This window comes from Vicugna pacos, chromosome 12 (assembly GCF_048564905.1).
Source record: "Vicugna pacos chromosome 12, VicPac4, whole genome shotgun sequence".
Taxonomy (NCBI): domain Eukaryota; kingdom Metazoa; phylum Chordata; class Mammalia; order Artiodactyla; family Camelidae; genus Vicugna; species Vicugna pacos.
The window spans coordinates 45373265-45391140 of NC_132998.1; the positions used below are offsets into that span (position 1 = coordinate 45373265).

General features: G+C 38.0%; 1 protein-coding gene across 2 annotated transcripts in view; it reads right to left on the reverse strand.

The window, feature by feature from the left end:
- Positions 1–17876, reverse strand: part of ACSS3 (acyl-CoA synthetase short chain family member 3) — a 134764-nt gene that overhangs the window by 19585 nt on the left and 97303 nt on the right. For both annotated transcript variants that reach the window (XM_072973331.1, XM_072973332.1), the window contains 2 exons: positions 7523–7618; positions 4696–4759 (listed from right to left, as the gene is read on the reverse strand). In XM_072973331.1, coding sequence (XP_072829432.1) covers positions 4696–4759; positions 7523–7618 — 160 coding nt within the window. The remainder of the gene's footprint in view (positions 1–4695; positions 4760–7522; positions 7619–17876) is intronic.

Genomic DNA, 17876 nt, shown 5'->3' on the forward strand with positions numbered 1-17876 from the left:
CTACATTCACTGCTCCCGCAGGAATCCCCATGGTAAAAGAAATAACCTGAAGACATTTAACTCCCGCTCCCTAGAGAATTCTGGAGTTAGATCCCGACTTTGCACTTGCAGTATTTCCTATGAGGTCTTTGGGCTTCGCTTGAGATCTTCCTAGGAAGATACACTTTGCATCTCCCCAGAAGAGGCTGATTAGCCATAATTTCTTTCTCACTGGGCAGACACAAGACAGGGTAAGAAATGTGAGTTCAAGCTGTGTAACTTCTAATGATGTTTAGATTCCCATGTCGAAAATGAGATAATAGCTGTCCCACCGCCTAGCTCACTGTGTTGCTGTAAAGCTAACAAAAGACCCTACTAAAATCTGTAGAGGAGATTTAGAAAGGAACGGGATTACAGTTACATGCCATCCTTGGTTATTCAAAGGATAAAGCGGTGAAGGAAAGCTGTCCTGATCCTTCCCCAAGACTGCAGCGCAGTGAGTGACCGAATCACTCCCGCAGAACTGTAAAGATGTGAACAAACATCATTAAGGACCAAGTGCTCAATATCTGGAGGCTGAGAAACCGGCAGGCACCAGGGTGAAAGCCACACAGACAGGACCACCCTCCAGCTCCCTCACACCCCATCACTGCCTGCAGGGACAGGCCAGCAGGACACAGCAGGAGGCAGACAAGCTGCACTTCCAACAGTAACAAGCGTGCCTGGTCACAGAATAATGTGTGCCCACGAGCCAGGAAGACCCAGAGACCTATGGCTTTAATAACAGTGAGCACTGGAGGACCGAGAAAGGCAATTGCAGTTAAAATTTTCTCTCATGCCCTGCACAGTGTTGCCTGGAAATTACTGACTCATAGTTTTATTTCTGCTCTTTGGATCTCTGCATAAAATTACAGGAGCACCTTCTAAAATTCATGAACATTTTGTATTCATAGCAATTCAGGTATCAAAACTTTCCCGCTAAATTAACTGCCTGCAGTAAGTTCCAAAATCAAAAGACTTTGCTGCCTCCATGCAGTTTGGTAGTTTTCTAATCTAGAAAGATAAATCCTTTGGAGGCAAGAAACCTGTGAGGACTGCAGGGTCCATGTGTATTACACCCTCGGGTCCACAGTGGTTTAGGAATCACTAAAATGTCTGCCTTCTAATTAAGGGATCCCCTGAAGAACAAAGCAGGAATTCCTAGAAAGCTTAACAAAAGAGTTTTAAAAAAAAACCCAAAGTGGATCAAGAGGTTTTTTCTGTTTGTTTGTTTGTTTGTTTTCCAAAATTACCACATACCACTATTTCTGATTTGGGGATGAGTCACTGTAACATGATACAATGAATCGTTACATTTAGTACATTGTAAAGCTTGGAAATATGATTACAGCTTGAGATTTTAAAAAAACTGCCAGAGACAGAAAATTCCCAATGTCATTTACACTATTCCTAACGGATTTTATAGTGAAACAAGAAGCTCTAGCTGTATTTACAGAAAGCAAACAAATCTGGGATTAAAACAATGAGACATAATTTTTTTTTTACTGACATATTTTAACGTAATTTGAGCCCCAAACATTTAAAATATTCCAAGCAGATGTTTCCCCCTTATTCTTTCTAATCACTACAAGTACAATTAGTGAACGTAAACAGCATTAGGGAATATTGTTCTTTCAAAGAACGGTCCACTTAATTATCATACAAGTAATAAGGAAAAGTGTGGGCATGAATAATTGAGAAGAATGGACATCTATCTCTTTGTCTGCTGGTCTCTCCCAGGGGTAGCTTTTGATGCCAGCTTACTTTTAAGCCCCTCATGGACAGAGTCATTCTTATTATTGGTGGTCTTACCTCATATCCATGCAAAAATAGTAAAATATGGCAATATACCACAGAAACTAGGACTTTTTCTGAAAAAGGTTATACTTTTGCTTTTGAAAACATATGGAAAGAAACTACACCCATAGTTTACCATTAGTTATTATTTCTCAACAACCATTGTACAGATTCAGGAATCAAACCTGAACATTATTTGCAGATAAAATGAAAAACCTATGAAGGCTAAATGGACAATGAAGTTGTTATGATATTCCATTAAATATGTGTTCATTCAATTAAATATATGTTCATTTTGATTATACATTTCTGAAATTTAAGGGTCATTACAATTCTTAAAGGTCAGGCTCTCGATATTTTGTGAACCCTGGACACTGTATATAATCCCTAATCAAACACCTTTTACAGGTCACCAAAGTGGTTCTAGGGCCCCAGGTAGTTGGTTTCTGGAAAGGATGCTGCTTTTCAGACCACAGACCTTCTTTAGAATATGTTCTACATGGAAAAAAATGATTCTCTACTCAAATTACACACTGTTTTTTTTTCTAAGCCACAGTAATTTTTATTGTCAAGGGTGTGCTTTTTTCCTTTCCTTTAACTCAATTAAACACGTATGTCTTATGTGCTCTTAAAAAGCATCCTTCAGCCATTTTCCATGATGAATGACGTGTTCCCTTCAAAGCACACAAAACCTCTACAGACTAGTACAAACAAGTCTTCTTGATAGATATTAAATATGAAAGCATCTTCTGCGTACTTCAAGCAGCTACTGGGACGCATGAATAATTTTCAGGTCAACCAGTCAGAGTAGAATGGCTATTGGAGATGAGGGTTTCAAAAGGAAATCCTGGCTCTTACAGATAAAAATGAGTTCTGAAATAAGGATTAAAGACTGTTCTCTTTAAAAAAAAAAAAAAGAGAGAGAGAGAGAGATCTTGGTGGTAACTTTTTTTTAAAATTATTTCTAATCCGTACCTTTTGAATACAATTATACCTACTTTCACTATTAACTTAAGGGAGGAATCAAAGTCCACTGCATGTCATAATATATTGGATCGTCAAATAATTTATAATGAAATTTCAGAGTCCTGGATCTGTACCATAAAATTCCCTGTTTAGGAACAGAGAGAGAAGAAAATCATTCTGAATTGGTGACAATCTAAACCACAAAATACTTTAAGGCAATAGTTGTGTTATTTTCAAGTACTTGAAGTAACAATAATGGCTATGAGGAAAAAATTACAGTTTATGTGCTTTATTATTTTTGAATGGATGTGGGGCGATGCCACCAATAATGTGAGTGGCAGGATGCATGAGGGGTTTAAAACTGTGCTGGCATCAAATGCCACCTCTGGGATCTTGCAAACATTGCTTTACGAAATAAACGACTCATTTAGAGTTAGGGGTTATATAAAAATGTAAGCCCCGAGCGTGCTTTTAACAGCTCTTACAAACCATGTGCTTCCCTGAACATCCACCCACAATCTTGCTCAGTTTAATGAATGCTTCAACAAACACTCCCTTTGTCCCCAATACTTTTCCCCCAACAGGGGAAAGATTTCAATCAGCTCTATGTTAATATGGATTCCGAGTCAGAAAAATATAAATTCAAATGACATATTCAGTATTACTCTTTTTCATTTGCCAACAATATGTCTTAAAATTTAAATTAAAAAGACGTTATGAAGGGATTACACGTTTACTGAGAACAGTAAGAATCTGAGAAGTGCATCTTCTCTATTAGATTTTTGTAAGGTTAAGTAATTCTACCTGAAAAAAACATACTCTTTCTAAAATTACTGTTGTTCATTTAATTTTCACAGAAATGACAATGTTTTATTAACCTGAGAAAAATTTTATACCAATATGAGAATGATAAGTAATAAGAATTCTTTTAAATTAATAGGAAAATAAAACTTTTTTTAAAACCACATGCAATGTTCTTTATTCATAATAGCTCATTCTGGCAAATTCTACTACCTTAAAACATATTAGTAAAGATGCCAAGATTATGCTAACCAGAGGCACTAAAAAACACCCTATATCAATCATTAAAATAATGTCACATCCTGTGTGTCTCCAATGTACTCAACTTCCATTTCAGCTTCCACTAGCTTAACAGTTTTAAATTATTGATTTAATCAAAGTGAACCGGAATATTTTTTACTTCAAATTTTAGCCCTTTATCTACCAAATGAACAATGATGAAAACTGTTAGCAAGGAATTGTGGTCCTTGATGAGTTAGGGGTTATATATTATGCTACTATGTGACCCAGTAATTACACTTTAGAAATTTCTACAATTGTAATTATCAGAAGAAAAGACAACACAAAAAGGATATTCAATAGAGCATTATTTATAATCATAAATAAAAAAGACTAAGAGGCCTAAAAAGAGGTTGATAAATATTTTCAACAGAGTAAAATTTGAAATGCTTATGAGACAGAGCTAAGGAGAAAAAGGAATATATGAGAATAAGCCAGATTTTTTCAACAACCTAAAATGCTTGTCAAAATGTGGAAAGTTATAATAGATTACAAAGTTAACAATATTGCCGACGGGTAGGAGTACAGAAACTTTACTTACTTCTTTACATTTTCGGTACTGAAGTTACCTTCATCATGAATGCATTGCTCCTATGATCAGAAACCTTTTTAAAGATGCAAGATTTCTCTTTTTAAAAAATTGTACCTTAATTGGTTCCATTTTATGGGGTTTCCATGTTTAAATTACAAGAGTTGACACTGAATATTCTCAAACAACACAAAGCCTCTTCTGCAGCCTCCTCACTAAGCAATATCATTGCAACCACTCGTTTTTCTTAATGTTATGTACCAATTCTTGCTCTTGTAAATAGCAGCATTGCAAATTTTGCTTACTTTACCACAATATTTCCTAAACACCGAGCCTTCAGCTTTTGCATGTTGTCATCCAAAATCATAACTGCAAAGTAAAATATAAATAAATAAATAGATAAATAATTGAATAAAAATACACAAACTTAAGGCTTAAACGTTTCCATATTTTCCATATTCAATCCCCCAAAATTCTAGCTTAAAAAAGGCATCCTTTAATTCCTGTGAGACCATTCACATATATAAACAAGCTAAAATGTCTCACAGAAAATATAAGGACTACATACTTTTGACTTCTAATAAGATAAAGAATTTTCCTTCAGAACCTCCTTTCAATAAAAACAGTATTTCAGACATGCCAGTAATTTTAAAATCTATGTTTATATCTATTCAAATATATCTTTCCATTCTGTCAAAAATATAAAAATATATGTTCAGCCTGCCAAAAGTTAAAGAAAGCAAAGTTCTAAAATACACCAAAAGTTTTTTCAAGCAATACAAATAAAGAATTTAAAAGTCTGCAAAACCCTTTTTTTTTTTTCTGATTTAAGGCTTAATATCCATTTATGAGCCTTAAAGGTCAATTTAACCTTCCCAAATATTATTCCAATGTTTTCTGTGCAATACTGTCAAAATCCTCAAAGATGTTAGGAGACCAAGGTTTGTATCCGCATGCAGTACCCTTAAGTACAAACCAGAAATGAGACTATATCATCATGTTTTAAGCTTTAATAGATCCTTTATGTGACTTCATTTGTCCCAGTTTTTCTACTGAAAGAAGTTCTGAGAAAGAAGAGTATTATTCCCAGAAAAAATTAATTGTTCCCATCTTTGTGTTCCCAGAGCAATTGTTTTAAAATTCTATTCTGACAATTATGAACGCTGTAGATATCTGTCTCTCACTAGGCTGTGAGTTCGTTGAGGGTGGAGGTCATGATAATTCGTCTTTGTTTCCCCAAAGCCCAGTACAGTGGCCAATTTACCATGCGCCCCTGAACACGTTCTGGTTCTGTTACCCTCCGATTTCCCTATCTAGAAAGTGGAAATAATTCCCTCCTCACAGTGTTGTACAGTAATTACTTGAAAAAAAATACAGTGACGACCTTGAACAAGGTACTCTATGAATGTGAAATTAACTGTTACATTACGTTGAGTGTTTTTCACACCAAAGTGGTTTTCTTTCCTTTCCCCAAAGAATACTGCTTTTTATTATAATATTAAGTGTTACATTATACTTTTGAATCTCTGACTAGCCACAAAATAAAAATCATGAGTCATAAAGTCATTATTTCCTTTGTCATAAATAATTTAGTGCTAGTGTTTAAGCTGTGCTGTCTGTAAGCCAATGGCTTTCAGACAATGAGAAACTTCTGTACCGAAATTCCATGAAGCATTAAAGCTTTAACTCTTTCTTACAACTGGATATAAAAATGATCCTGAAACACTGAAAGGGAAATGTATTTAACATCTCCCACAGTCATCAGCCCCTAAAAATGGCTCAACACTAAAGCAATTTTTCTGATCAAAGGAATGGAGATGACCGAACTGCTCAGGAGGATTTCACTAAAGCTGGATTCACCTCCCCATGCCTGGAGAAGTCACTGACTTCACAGAATGTCTATTTTTGCTCTTAAAAAAAGATCTTCAGTGGCTTTTTATAAATGTATCTGCTAGGCTAAACCAAATGATCCTTAACCAGTCATTGTCCTAGAAGGAAAATATAATATTTTTCTGTTAGAGAAGCAAGTGACAAATCGCTAAATTTGATAATTTACATGCAAAAAGGAACTGCATGCAGGAATCATATCCCGTTTCCCGAAGCTGAGCTGAAGCTAAATTGTGTGACCTTATGCAAATAACATAACTTCTGCGCCTCATTTTCCTCGTCTGTAAAATCAATGTGTAAATCTAAGTCAGGTCAGTCCCTCCGGCTTCTCTGAAATATTCGTAACACTCCTAGGTAAGACTTAGTCCAGTCCTGCTAGCAGGCACTTGTGCTAATGCTTCATTGTGTTTCATCACAACACAGCAACCCTATGAAGGACATAAAGATTATCATTCCCATTGAGAACTAAGGAAACAACGTTTGACTTGTATAACCATGTATAACTTACACAAGTCACCTTATACAAGATGTACAACTAGGGAGTGAAATCCAGGGGAAATTACTGAACTATCATAATCACTACCAATAGTTTAAAAACAAATATGGAAGAGATACTGTATCTCATTGTCACATACTGCCAGTATGGATAAAATTATTTTTCTTTTTTAGAACCCTTACTCTTTATATTTATTTTTTAGCTAACAAGGTTCAAAAGCCTTATCATCACTCTAAATTAATGTAATGGGGAAAACTGCAGATTTTATAATGGAAACGAACAAACAAAATAAAACACAATGGTTTGCACTATCTTTAGGACCTAACCAGCTGTGTTACTTTAGGAAAGCTATTTAGTCTTTCTGGGCACCAGCTAACTCATCTCTAAAATGGGAATAATATCTCTAAATTAAATATACTTCAGCATTAATTGAAATGATGTATGCATAGTACTTGGTACCCAGCAGGTATTCCATACATATTAACCTCACATCCATGTCCTTAACGTGCCTTATATTGTGATAGTCATTTAGAACATGTCCTTAGAAGTCTACAAACTTACTTTTGATCAAATTGGCTCACAATAAAAGTTATTATAAAAGGTTTTACACTTTTAATACAAGGTATTCACTGAGTCAAATACTTACTAAGTACCTAGTATGTTTCAAGCAATATGATTCACAGTAAACACAGAAAGATACCATATTTTGTTAACATTATATATTTCAAGTAATCAGGGTCATTTCTCACCATTGTATCCTGGAACACTTTTTCCTGCTTGCCCTGGAGGAGGTGATTTAGAATTACCTAATCCAACGCATGACGCTGTAATTGGGGATCCAGTCTCTGGAGAAATAAATATTATTTATCATTTAACGTTTCAACTCGAGATCATGATGTTTCCTCAGTGCCTGCACTGCCCCTCTCCCTCCACAGAATTTCACTGCATGAGGAACAGATAAACAGTGCAAATGTACTATTTAAAAGTGCAAAAAATCCAGTAATTTACATAACATCGACATTTTTAAAACTTAAGGACACAAATTCAGAATAATATATACAGTAATTGCTTCTGTTAAAGAAAAGAAAGGCTTCTCTAGTGTTTCCAGCTGTGCAGCAGCAGGCATGAAGAACGGAGAATTATGGGACTGTGAGAGTTTTACAACACATGTTAAAAACTAAAAAATCTCTATAAAAGATGGTTTTTCTTAATTTGCCTAAAGTTATTTTATCAGGGTCAATAACAGCAAAGGGTAAAATATTCCTATTACCTTTAGCTCAGTCTCTGGAATAGGTAACCCAAAGATTTTTTTTAAAATATGTGAAAACACCATACTCTAAATTTTAAGAACTACATTTGCCTAGAGACCTCACATCTAAAGCTGAATTTATCAATGCTTTATCAAATTGCTCTTAATCTGTTGCTCCTGGATTTTTGAAGGCCCAAAACATAGGAAGGAAGCTATTTATGCTATGCTGATTACTTCCTGAAGACCAGACACTTATCCACAATTAGCGTGCATTGATTAACGCAAATGTGAAATCTGTCTTCTCTGTCTCAAGTTGTAACAGAATAGCTATTACATGATAATCGTAAGTTCTGAGAGTGGTAATTTTTATAAAAGAATGCATTTGTATTATTAGCAAATACAAGTTTGGAGTTAACAGAATATTTTAAATATGAGATTTGTATTTGTGGAGGGGCAGGATGAGAGAACACTGACAGTGGAAAGTTTCATAACTACAGACTAAATGTTATACACATAAATGTGCGTATTAAGGGATTAATTGCCAAACCAATCAGGTCAAAAGTAATCCAAAATACTAAAAACATCTATCTTCCTAAGGACGCAGAATGTATTTCCTCCAGTCTGGTCTCCACCATAATTTATCATATATTTACATCACTTTCAAGTGATGAGAAGAATTTATTACTGTTCTTTACCTTCCAGAGTAGTTCAGTTTATTATCCCCATGTTATGGATGGTGGCTCAGCTGACATCAATAACAGAAGATGGACACTTGAACACTAAAACACGGTTCCTAGGTCACAGTCCAGAGCTTAACGTGCTAAGCCAGATGGTCACCGCTGAGGAGAAGTGGCAAGTAACCAGAGCAGACAGCTGATGTTTAATGGAGAATTCTCAAATATTCTCATATCATGACAAAAAATGGAAAGGGAGTTTGTGAAATGGCATTCTATCAGCCATGGGACACCCTGAGCATTCTCCCTACAGCATAAGCAAAGCATGGGAGGAAATGCACATTTTGGGAAATTTAACAGCATTTTTCCCTTTGCCTTTGGGAAAATGCCTTAAGCACACACCTTAGCTAGCCTTCAAAACTGGTAAGAGAGACAAGAGCAGCGGTGAGAGAGGAAGCAGTCCTGCAGAGAGAGGTGCTTAGAGGAAGGTACTCGGATAAAACAGGGCGACCACAGAAAGAGAAGCTGCCAGGACATGTTAGAGAGGAGACAGCGCCTTCAAGATGGTTCTGTTCCCCCTCCCTCCCAGCTGAGAAGCAGCTGCTGAAGTAAATCTGCCACGTTTAAAGTATATCTTGTCAAGTTTAGTTGATCAGTAGGGGCACTCCAATCACTTCAAGTTCAAGCTCTCGACATTTCTTAACACCGTAAGGCCTCTCAGCCACTTGTCACCACACGGCTCCAGAACCTACAAATGTACCATCTGGCGATTCTAATTCCTATCAATGGTTCTGGTACCTGCTGCCTAAAACAAACAAACAAACACCCACAACATGAAACCAACTGCACCCCGCTTCATCGCATCTCAGTGTGGAGTCTCATAAAAGACGCAGCACTCTGTTCTTCCGTAACATTGGGAGGAGGGAAGTGAGAATGAAGTGAAGCTAGACAAAGACACTAGAAAGAGAAGTGCGGTCAGTGTCTACTGCCTCAGCTGATCTTCTTAAGCATCGTCGTATAGTGATTACACATTAAGAATCTTTCAGCCTTCAGCTGTTTTGTTGTAGTTTACGACCGTAAAACCACCGTGAATTTTAAGAGTCATGAAAATGAGGCCACCCCTCGCTCCCTCATCTTCAGAGACGGCCAACACTCTGTCACTCCATCCACTTTTACTCTGATCTGAGCACCCGACGCCCACACCTCTTGGCCTTTCTCGCACCTTCGGAAACAGCCTACATTCTATGTAGTATGTATCTCTCCAAATAAATCTACCTTTACTCAAAAAAAAAAAAAGTCACGAAAATCAGTATCCATTTAGTTACTTAAAGTAGGTAAGTTTATACTTTGAACTTGAATGTAATTTGAGTATCTCATTGACCTTATTTTGACATTCATTTAGGGGATTAGAAAAAGAACTGTTGGTGGTGACACGTACAAAGGGTACAGTCAGACGAAAGGATAGTTCCTAGGATTCTAAGCAATCTAAGGAGCCACAGTTGCGACAAAAGTGGGATGAGAAAGACCACAATGGTTGTTACAGAGACAGACATTTGGCTTCCTCTCTTTATACCTCTGCTTGTCCTGAGACCCAAGAAGCGATCCATCTGCGCCACGGGCGCACAGACGCCTGCTCACACGCTCAGGCACGCAGACTGCACAACCACCCGGCTCTCCAGCTGCTCCACGTGCAGGGCAGGCTTCCGCTCCCGGAAAGCCCGAGGCAAGCTGCACTCCTTAATCAAACTCCAGAGGGCTCCCACAGCCCCGTTTTAAAGATGTTCTAAAAACATCTGCCTCACCCTGCCCAGGCTGTAATTAAGTGGCTAGCAGTTATCTAGGCAGACAGGAAATCCAGATGTCACGTTTTGACTGGGAAATAGCTACACTGAACAAATCAGAACATTCTCTTTGAAGAGGAGAACTGGACACTTCATTTGGAGAAATCTTTCCAAAGGTGTCCAACCTGAGAAAGACACAATGTTCAGCAATTTTCCAGCATAATTTCCTTAGGGAAGAGACAACCGGGAGGCAGACAGCAGGAAATTGAAGGTTGCGAAGAATAAGTTACCTTGGTATGTTTATATTCACACTGCGTTAGAAGCTAATACAGACACTTCACTATTTTTTTTAGTATTTTTACTGCCTCACCCCACCTTATTGCATTAGTGAGTTGTAACCTAAATGAATTTTTCTTAAAACTTCTAACTCCAAAGGAAGAAAATGAAAGAGAATTAATACACATATTTTTTCCAAATATGAATTATGCCTTGTACCATGTGCTAAGTGCTTTCTGTTTATATTATTGCATTTAAGCCAACAGGGAGAAAAGGAAATATTATTTTTTCCAGATGAGAAATCCTGAGGCCTAGGATAGAAAATTTAAGCCATTTCCCTTGCTTCACATTGTTTTCAGAGAAGGAGAACAATGGCACAGATGAGGAGTCCCTTGTGAGGTTCTCATGTAGAATACAGACGATGAGCAGGAAATGGAACTCACCCAGACCGCATCTCAGCAGAGAAAGAAAAACCCTTGTGACAGGAAGTGAGCCCAGTCTCTCACACACGCAAATGGAAGGAATGGTGATACGTAACACTTATTACCAAATGTCTATGAGCAGCTATTATGTGGTACTGTCATTCAAACTGGATAGAGCAATAAATGCAAGTGCCCAAAATTCCTACCCACGTGGAGCTCACATTCTAACTAGGGGAACAAACCACAACAACACAGGAAAGTACAACGTATAGCATGTTAAAAAGTGATAACCACTAAGAAAATAAAGCACAGACAGGATATGGGATGTGAAGGGAAGGGATTGCAATTTTAGATTGGGTGACCAGAAAAAACCTCCCTGAGAAGAACATTTGAGTGAAGACCTAAAAGAAGTGAGGGCACATGCCTCATACATATCTAGGGACAAAGAATCCAAGAGGAAGGAACTGCAAGTGCAAAGATCCTGAGGTAGGTTTATTCCTAGAGTATTTAAGGAGCAGTGAGGCAGTCAGTGTGACTGAAGCAGAACAAATGAGGAAAGTGTTGATAAGAAATACGATCAGAGAGGTAGTCAGGAGACAGATTGCATAAAACTACTTCAAAGTCCTCGTAAGACCTTAAGTTTTTCTTCTGAGTGACTCTGCAAGCTCATGAGGGCTTCTGAACAAAGAAGCTGATGAACCATAACAATGCAAATAAAATTTACTAAAATTGTTAAGCCTCATTTAGGTTCTATGATCAGGTTTATTTTATTTGGGGTTTTGAGAGAGATAGGGGGGAAATATGGACAGGTGGAAGCTGTTTTGGAATGATTGGTTAACGACAGGAACCTGTCTTCCTGAAAGCAGGAACCCATTCACGTGAGAATTTACTAGACTGACAAAAAGATTAGAGCCCAGTTAGGTGGCAGATGGGAGACAGCCTGCCCACACAAACTGAAGACAATCCGTTTTGTTATATAAGTGTTAGTGTGTCTATAAATCAATACAGCATTTCTAAAAGGCAATTTGGCAATTCTTATAAGAAGCCTTAAAAATGCCAATTTTTCTAAAAACCCTTAAAGCCTCCTCATAGCCTTTAATACAGTTGTTCCACTTTAAGGGATGTGAACAATGAGATATTCGTAAGAGTTCACACATATCAAGTGCCAAGGATGTTTGTCATAGTATTATTTATATTAGAGTTTAAAAGATTGTTCAAAAAATAGGAATTATTCCATATTAAGGAATACTGCAAAGGCATTCAAACACCATAAAAAAATGTCCAGCCAAGATAGGAAATGATTCTCACCAAAATACTGTTTAGATAAAAGTTATGAAACAAAATGTACAACATGATACAATTTTTTGTAAATAACATACATTGGGCAAAATAAACATCTTGGCAAGATACACATTAAATATTAACAGAATTTCTGGACCCCATTTCTGAATGGGGAGCAGAGGAGGAATTATATTCAAGAGTTCAAAGGCTACATCCATAGCCTTTAAATCTTTCCATGGTGGAGGACTGAAGGTGGGTGCAATTTGATATTCCTTCTACCTACGGGTGGGTTCCATGTCCTCTCAACTTCACTTTGGGTCATCTCTTGATGGCTTTGAGTAACAGCAAAGAGTGGAAATGATACTTTGTCAGTTTCTAGGCACAGGTCGGTCTTAAGAAAACCAGAACACTCAGGAACCCATGAGCTGCCATAGAAGACGGTCGGCTACTCTGAGTCTTCCAAGCTAAAAATGCCACTTGCAAGCATTCCAGACAGAGTCCTAGATGAGTCAAGCCTTCGGCCAGTCCCAGGTATGACAGTGAAGCCATTTTGGACCCTCCAGACTAGTTCACTCACCACACAATACTGTCTGAGTTGTCTCAATCAACAACACTTGGAGTACAAAATCCCTAGCTGATCTCTGCCTATATCTTTGATCCATAAAATCCTGAGATATGGTGGCTATTTTAAGCCACTAGGTTTTGGAGGTTTTTGTTTTTTGGTTTTTTTTTTGGTTTTTTGTTTGTTTGTTTTTTACACAGCAAAAGACACTGGAATACTTGCCATTAAAAATGTTACAGAAATCTTTCAAAAAGGAATTGTGCATGTAATTATATGACAACATTCTCCTAGCCAACAGCTGAAATCAGGTTCTTCTAGTGCGCTTTGAGAATCATTTGTATCAGCAGGACCGAACACCGTCCAATCCCTGACATTTTGTGCTCAGAAAATGTTCGCTGACTAGTAAATGCATCCTTATATAATTTTAGGCTCTGATTCCCATTAAGAACAGGGATCTTGAAAAAATAAACAGCAAATCATACAATGCAACCCCAAAATGAACCAGAGAGCAAGAGAAACAGATAACTCAGGAAAGGGAAAAAAAATGTACGCTACTGCTGTAATTCTGTTATGATCTTTTTCTTATTCCAAGAACGATATTCAAAGGTCAGCCCTTCCATAAATATTTATTGAATATACCCTGTGTACTGAATGCATGTCTTTTGGTGAGAAGGGAGTGTTAAAGGTGAAAAGACATGCCTAACAGAAATAGTAGCAAGAACAAAGTTGAGCAGTTAGACCACCAAGGGACTGACCCTAAGTTATTTAGTAGAGCAAAGCTTGGGGGTGGTGGATGGACTGAGAGATAATAAATAAGGAACAAAATGTGCATGGAGAGCAGAGGCAGATCACGAAGTGTCTCCCGAACCACATTAAGGAATTTGGATATTATTCTGGGAACACTGGGGGACTCAGGGTCTGTAGCAGAAGCAATTTATTCAGAATTACAACTTAGAAAAAGTTGTTCAGTTGCGAACTAGAGTGCTAAATTGAAGATCCCAACCTAGGGCAAGAAATTAGACGTTGGTGGTCTGGTGCAGGCGCAGGTAGAAGATGATGAGATCAAATGTGAGTTATACTCAGAATCGGAAGAGCTTGGTGATTGATGGGATATGGGGACAGAGCAAGAGGAAGAAATCCAGGACAAGCCCCAGGGTTTTGGCTCACAGATGAAAGCCAACACAGAAAGAAGAGGAGATGGGAGTCAGGCTTAAGAGGAAGAACATGGTGGCAGGTTCAGCTCTATAAATAAGAGCTCCAGCTGTATCTGGAAATCTGCCAGTGGGTTCCCACTGTGGTTCTAGAAACACAACATTTAAGCAATATGGATTCAGAAGTTGGTGGCCCATACAGAGAGCTAAAGCCCTAGAAATAAATCAATTCAGTGGCCCAGGGCCGCTGAGTCGTATTAATCACAGCATCATGATGGGCACAGAAGCAATCTGTAAAGAAATCATTCTCTCACCTCTAAATCTATACAGTGAGCTATAAATAACTTGAATGGTGGTAGCCGAAAGAAAGCAGAAACAGCGAGTCGTACACCGGTGAAAGAAAATCAATGTAATCTTTGTGTTCACGAGATGGTGCGATTACAGTTTAAAATACTTAATTCAAAGCAGCTTAACTTTTGGTACGGGAAGCAGACCGTTAATTCAAGCTGCGAGACACTGGTCTTATCCAGGTCTCTTACCAGCACACTGCCTCTAACCTTAGAGAACCTCATAAATAACTTAGAGCTGAATTAGATATGAAATGCTGGACTAACAAAGGAGTAAGATAAAACACATGAAGAAAGGACTCCTGACAACACAGAACAATGACAGTTCCGGTTCTAATCCTGACTCGTTCGTTGACTCTGGGAAATTAAATTCTCTGTGATGAATTTTTTCATTTATAAATTGAGCCCTTTGTTCTAAGTTTTCTTGAGTCTGGACTATCTACAGACCAGGATGCTAAAGATGGTCTTTATATTTGTGCAGGGTTATTCATATAGAATGGAAAGGAAAAGAAAAACATTTACTGAGTGTTTCTATAGGCCAGGAACTTGCAGAATTGTTCATACATATCTGTTTCACTTCATTTCAAGCTTTCTACAAGCCTGTGAGAAAACCCACGAGCACACGATTAAGGACTTGTCAGTGGCTACAGAGGATGTAGCTAAACCAGGATTTAAATGGTCTTATTGGGAGTCAGCGTCACTTTTTCCTGCCCACACTGCTTTTCCAAGGAGCATTAGTCACCTGTTGTTTTCCAAATTAGAACTGATAGCAAAAGAGAAACTGGGAATTACTCTTATGGGGCCAGTGGGCCCACCGTGCAGAGAATTGCATGCACCAGGGGAAATCAAATTTCCAGACCAGAAGGTTTTGTCAAGGGAGGGTTTACGAACTCTTGCTTGTAAAGATCTACTAAAACGTGACACGTTTTCGCCTTTCTAGAGGGGATTAAATGTGATTCTTGCAAAGGGAAGGAGAATTAGAATAGATGATATTTCAAAGACCAAACCAATACTATATTATTAGTCAATTTCTTAGTGTTTACTCTCTTATCAAAACATTGTCACTAGCACAGTAATAAGCACAGAGATTCTAAAAAGCAACTTACACATCTGAGTTACTTCATGGTGAAAAAAGTACCAACTGTAATGTGGGTGTTCTTCTGACATTATAATGCTATAAAGATGAAAATGTGTGATTCAATGACTGCTATTTAACTCGGGTATTCACTTTCAGATGGATTAACAATCAGTAAACAGCTATTCACTTTCAGAAAGAGAAAGCCTCACCAAGCCTAACATTTGACAAAAGATTATTCCTTCCACAAACCAAATTCACGTAGCTTAGCTCTAAGTCCCTGCTTCTCCAACTATCAGTAAAAATTACCTACTTTAGACTAATGAAGGCTTGCTCTAAATGAGGAAAAAACTCTGTTGCCAGGCAACAAAGATGCCATCAAGATATTTTTCCTCTCTTACCAGATGAACACCATCACAGCATCACTCACTGAACACTGCTGAAATGACACTGTGTCTATATAACTGTTTTTCCCCAGTCATAACTTCTCATGTCAAACTACCTAAAATCTCTTTCCCATGAATAAAAAATAGAGACAAATTTATTTTTGAGAAAAAAAATGTTCTGAGAAAAAAAAAATGCACCAGACAGTAGTGACTCATTCATATTACTAAAGACTCTGCATTGTACTATTTGAAAGCAGTACAGGGAATATATATGGGACCACCCAGTTCGTGGGGCAATGGCATTGCCAGTCCAGTCCAAATCAGCTCTCTGAGTTCTACCGTGTGTATTTCAAAAGTCTAGTTCAATCCATTGTCTTTGAACATATAGGTCTGTACTTAGAAAAAAAAAAACTATCACTATAGCCCAAATCTGATGAGCTCAGAAAATATTAAGTAAAACCCAGAAAGCAGGGAATGATAGTTAAAAAGTAAAGCCTAGGAAGGCAGCATTTTAATTCTACATAGAAATGTTTTACTTCAAGATCTGCAACCAAAGGAAAGTTTGCTAGTGGCTACTGGTACCCAAACCAAAGAGAACAGATTTTTAAATAATTAAAAATAGAGCCATCAAGGTAAAGTCACTGAGGAGATATTTTCCTCACTGTCATGTCAACTATATAGAGCCTTTTATCCCTTGGCCCCAAAAAACAGGAATAACATACAGGATCTTGCTTAGGGCACAGACTAGTTGTGCTTAAGTTGGAAGAAAGTCACACATCTACCATATAGTTGTAACATGTTTTTTAAAAAAAAGCATAAATAACAAGAGTCATAAAACTCTCATTGTGCAATTCTAGGGATGAAGAAACTTCCCTATCACAGATTAACTCAGAACCACAGTCTGACAGACTGAAATCTCTCTGCATATAAATGTATCAACTCAGATGCACAGAAGTGGAATGTGTGAGAATGCAAAGGTAACCGAGGAAGAAGGCAATCCAGGAAAAACACGTGGCTTCAGCTTTGATCCTCTCCCCATCCAGTCTCCGATCCTGGTTGTGGGTTTCGTAATCAGTCTACCAAGATGAATGAGTCAGTACTGCATCTGAGCCCGTACCATTTCTCACAGAGATCTCAGGCTGGAATGACTGCTACTAAAGTATAATTAATTATTCCATGTTGTAAATAAAATGTATTGCTGATGTTAGAGCAGGCAGATAGCTAGATATGAGCAGAGAAAGGGGGACACAGACCACATGGCAGGAATCGGGCAGAAAGGAGGGGCACAGGCCAAATGCAGGAAAACATACTGTAAGCACCAGGGGTCCCTGGGCAGAGAAAGAAAAGCAGGAACCTTGGGGCTGATAAGGGATCATGCTTTTTGGGGTGACAAGTGGCCTGGAGAAGAACAAAGAGAGGTGAGAAAAGGCAGGAATTTCGTGTCCAAATGTAACCTTTTGCTCATTATGCCCTCATTTCAGTAAAATTAGCCTTGCAGATCAGAAGTACTCATCATGCACCGACGCCATGACACTTCCGATCCAGACTAAATAAGGACAAAAATCCCTTCGTCCTTTGGGAAGGTGGAGTTGGGATGATAATCAGGGAATATGACCCCAAACCCTTCCCTCCCCAATGAATATTCCGCCCATTCATTTTTACACCTTATGTAGCTAACTTGCCAAAGAAACTCAGGGCAGCCGCTCACCTGAGCCTGCCTGCTCTCCCCTTGAGAGTGTGCTATCCATCCTTTAATAAATCCTCACTTTTACTTTTTTTAACCTCTAAATCCTGTCTCTGAATTCTTTCTGGGGCGGGACAAGAACCTGGAACACCGGTTGCATCCATCGGCAACACTGCCTTTAAAAAAATCTTAGGCTAGTGGCTCTTCTCTCACTA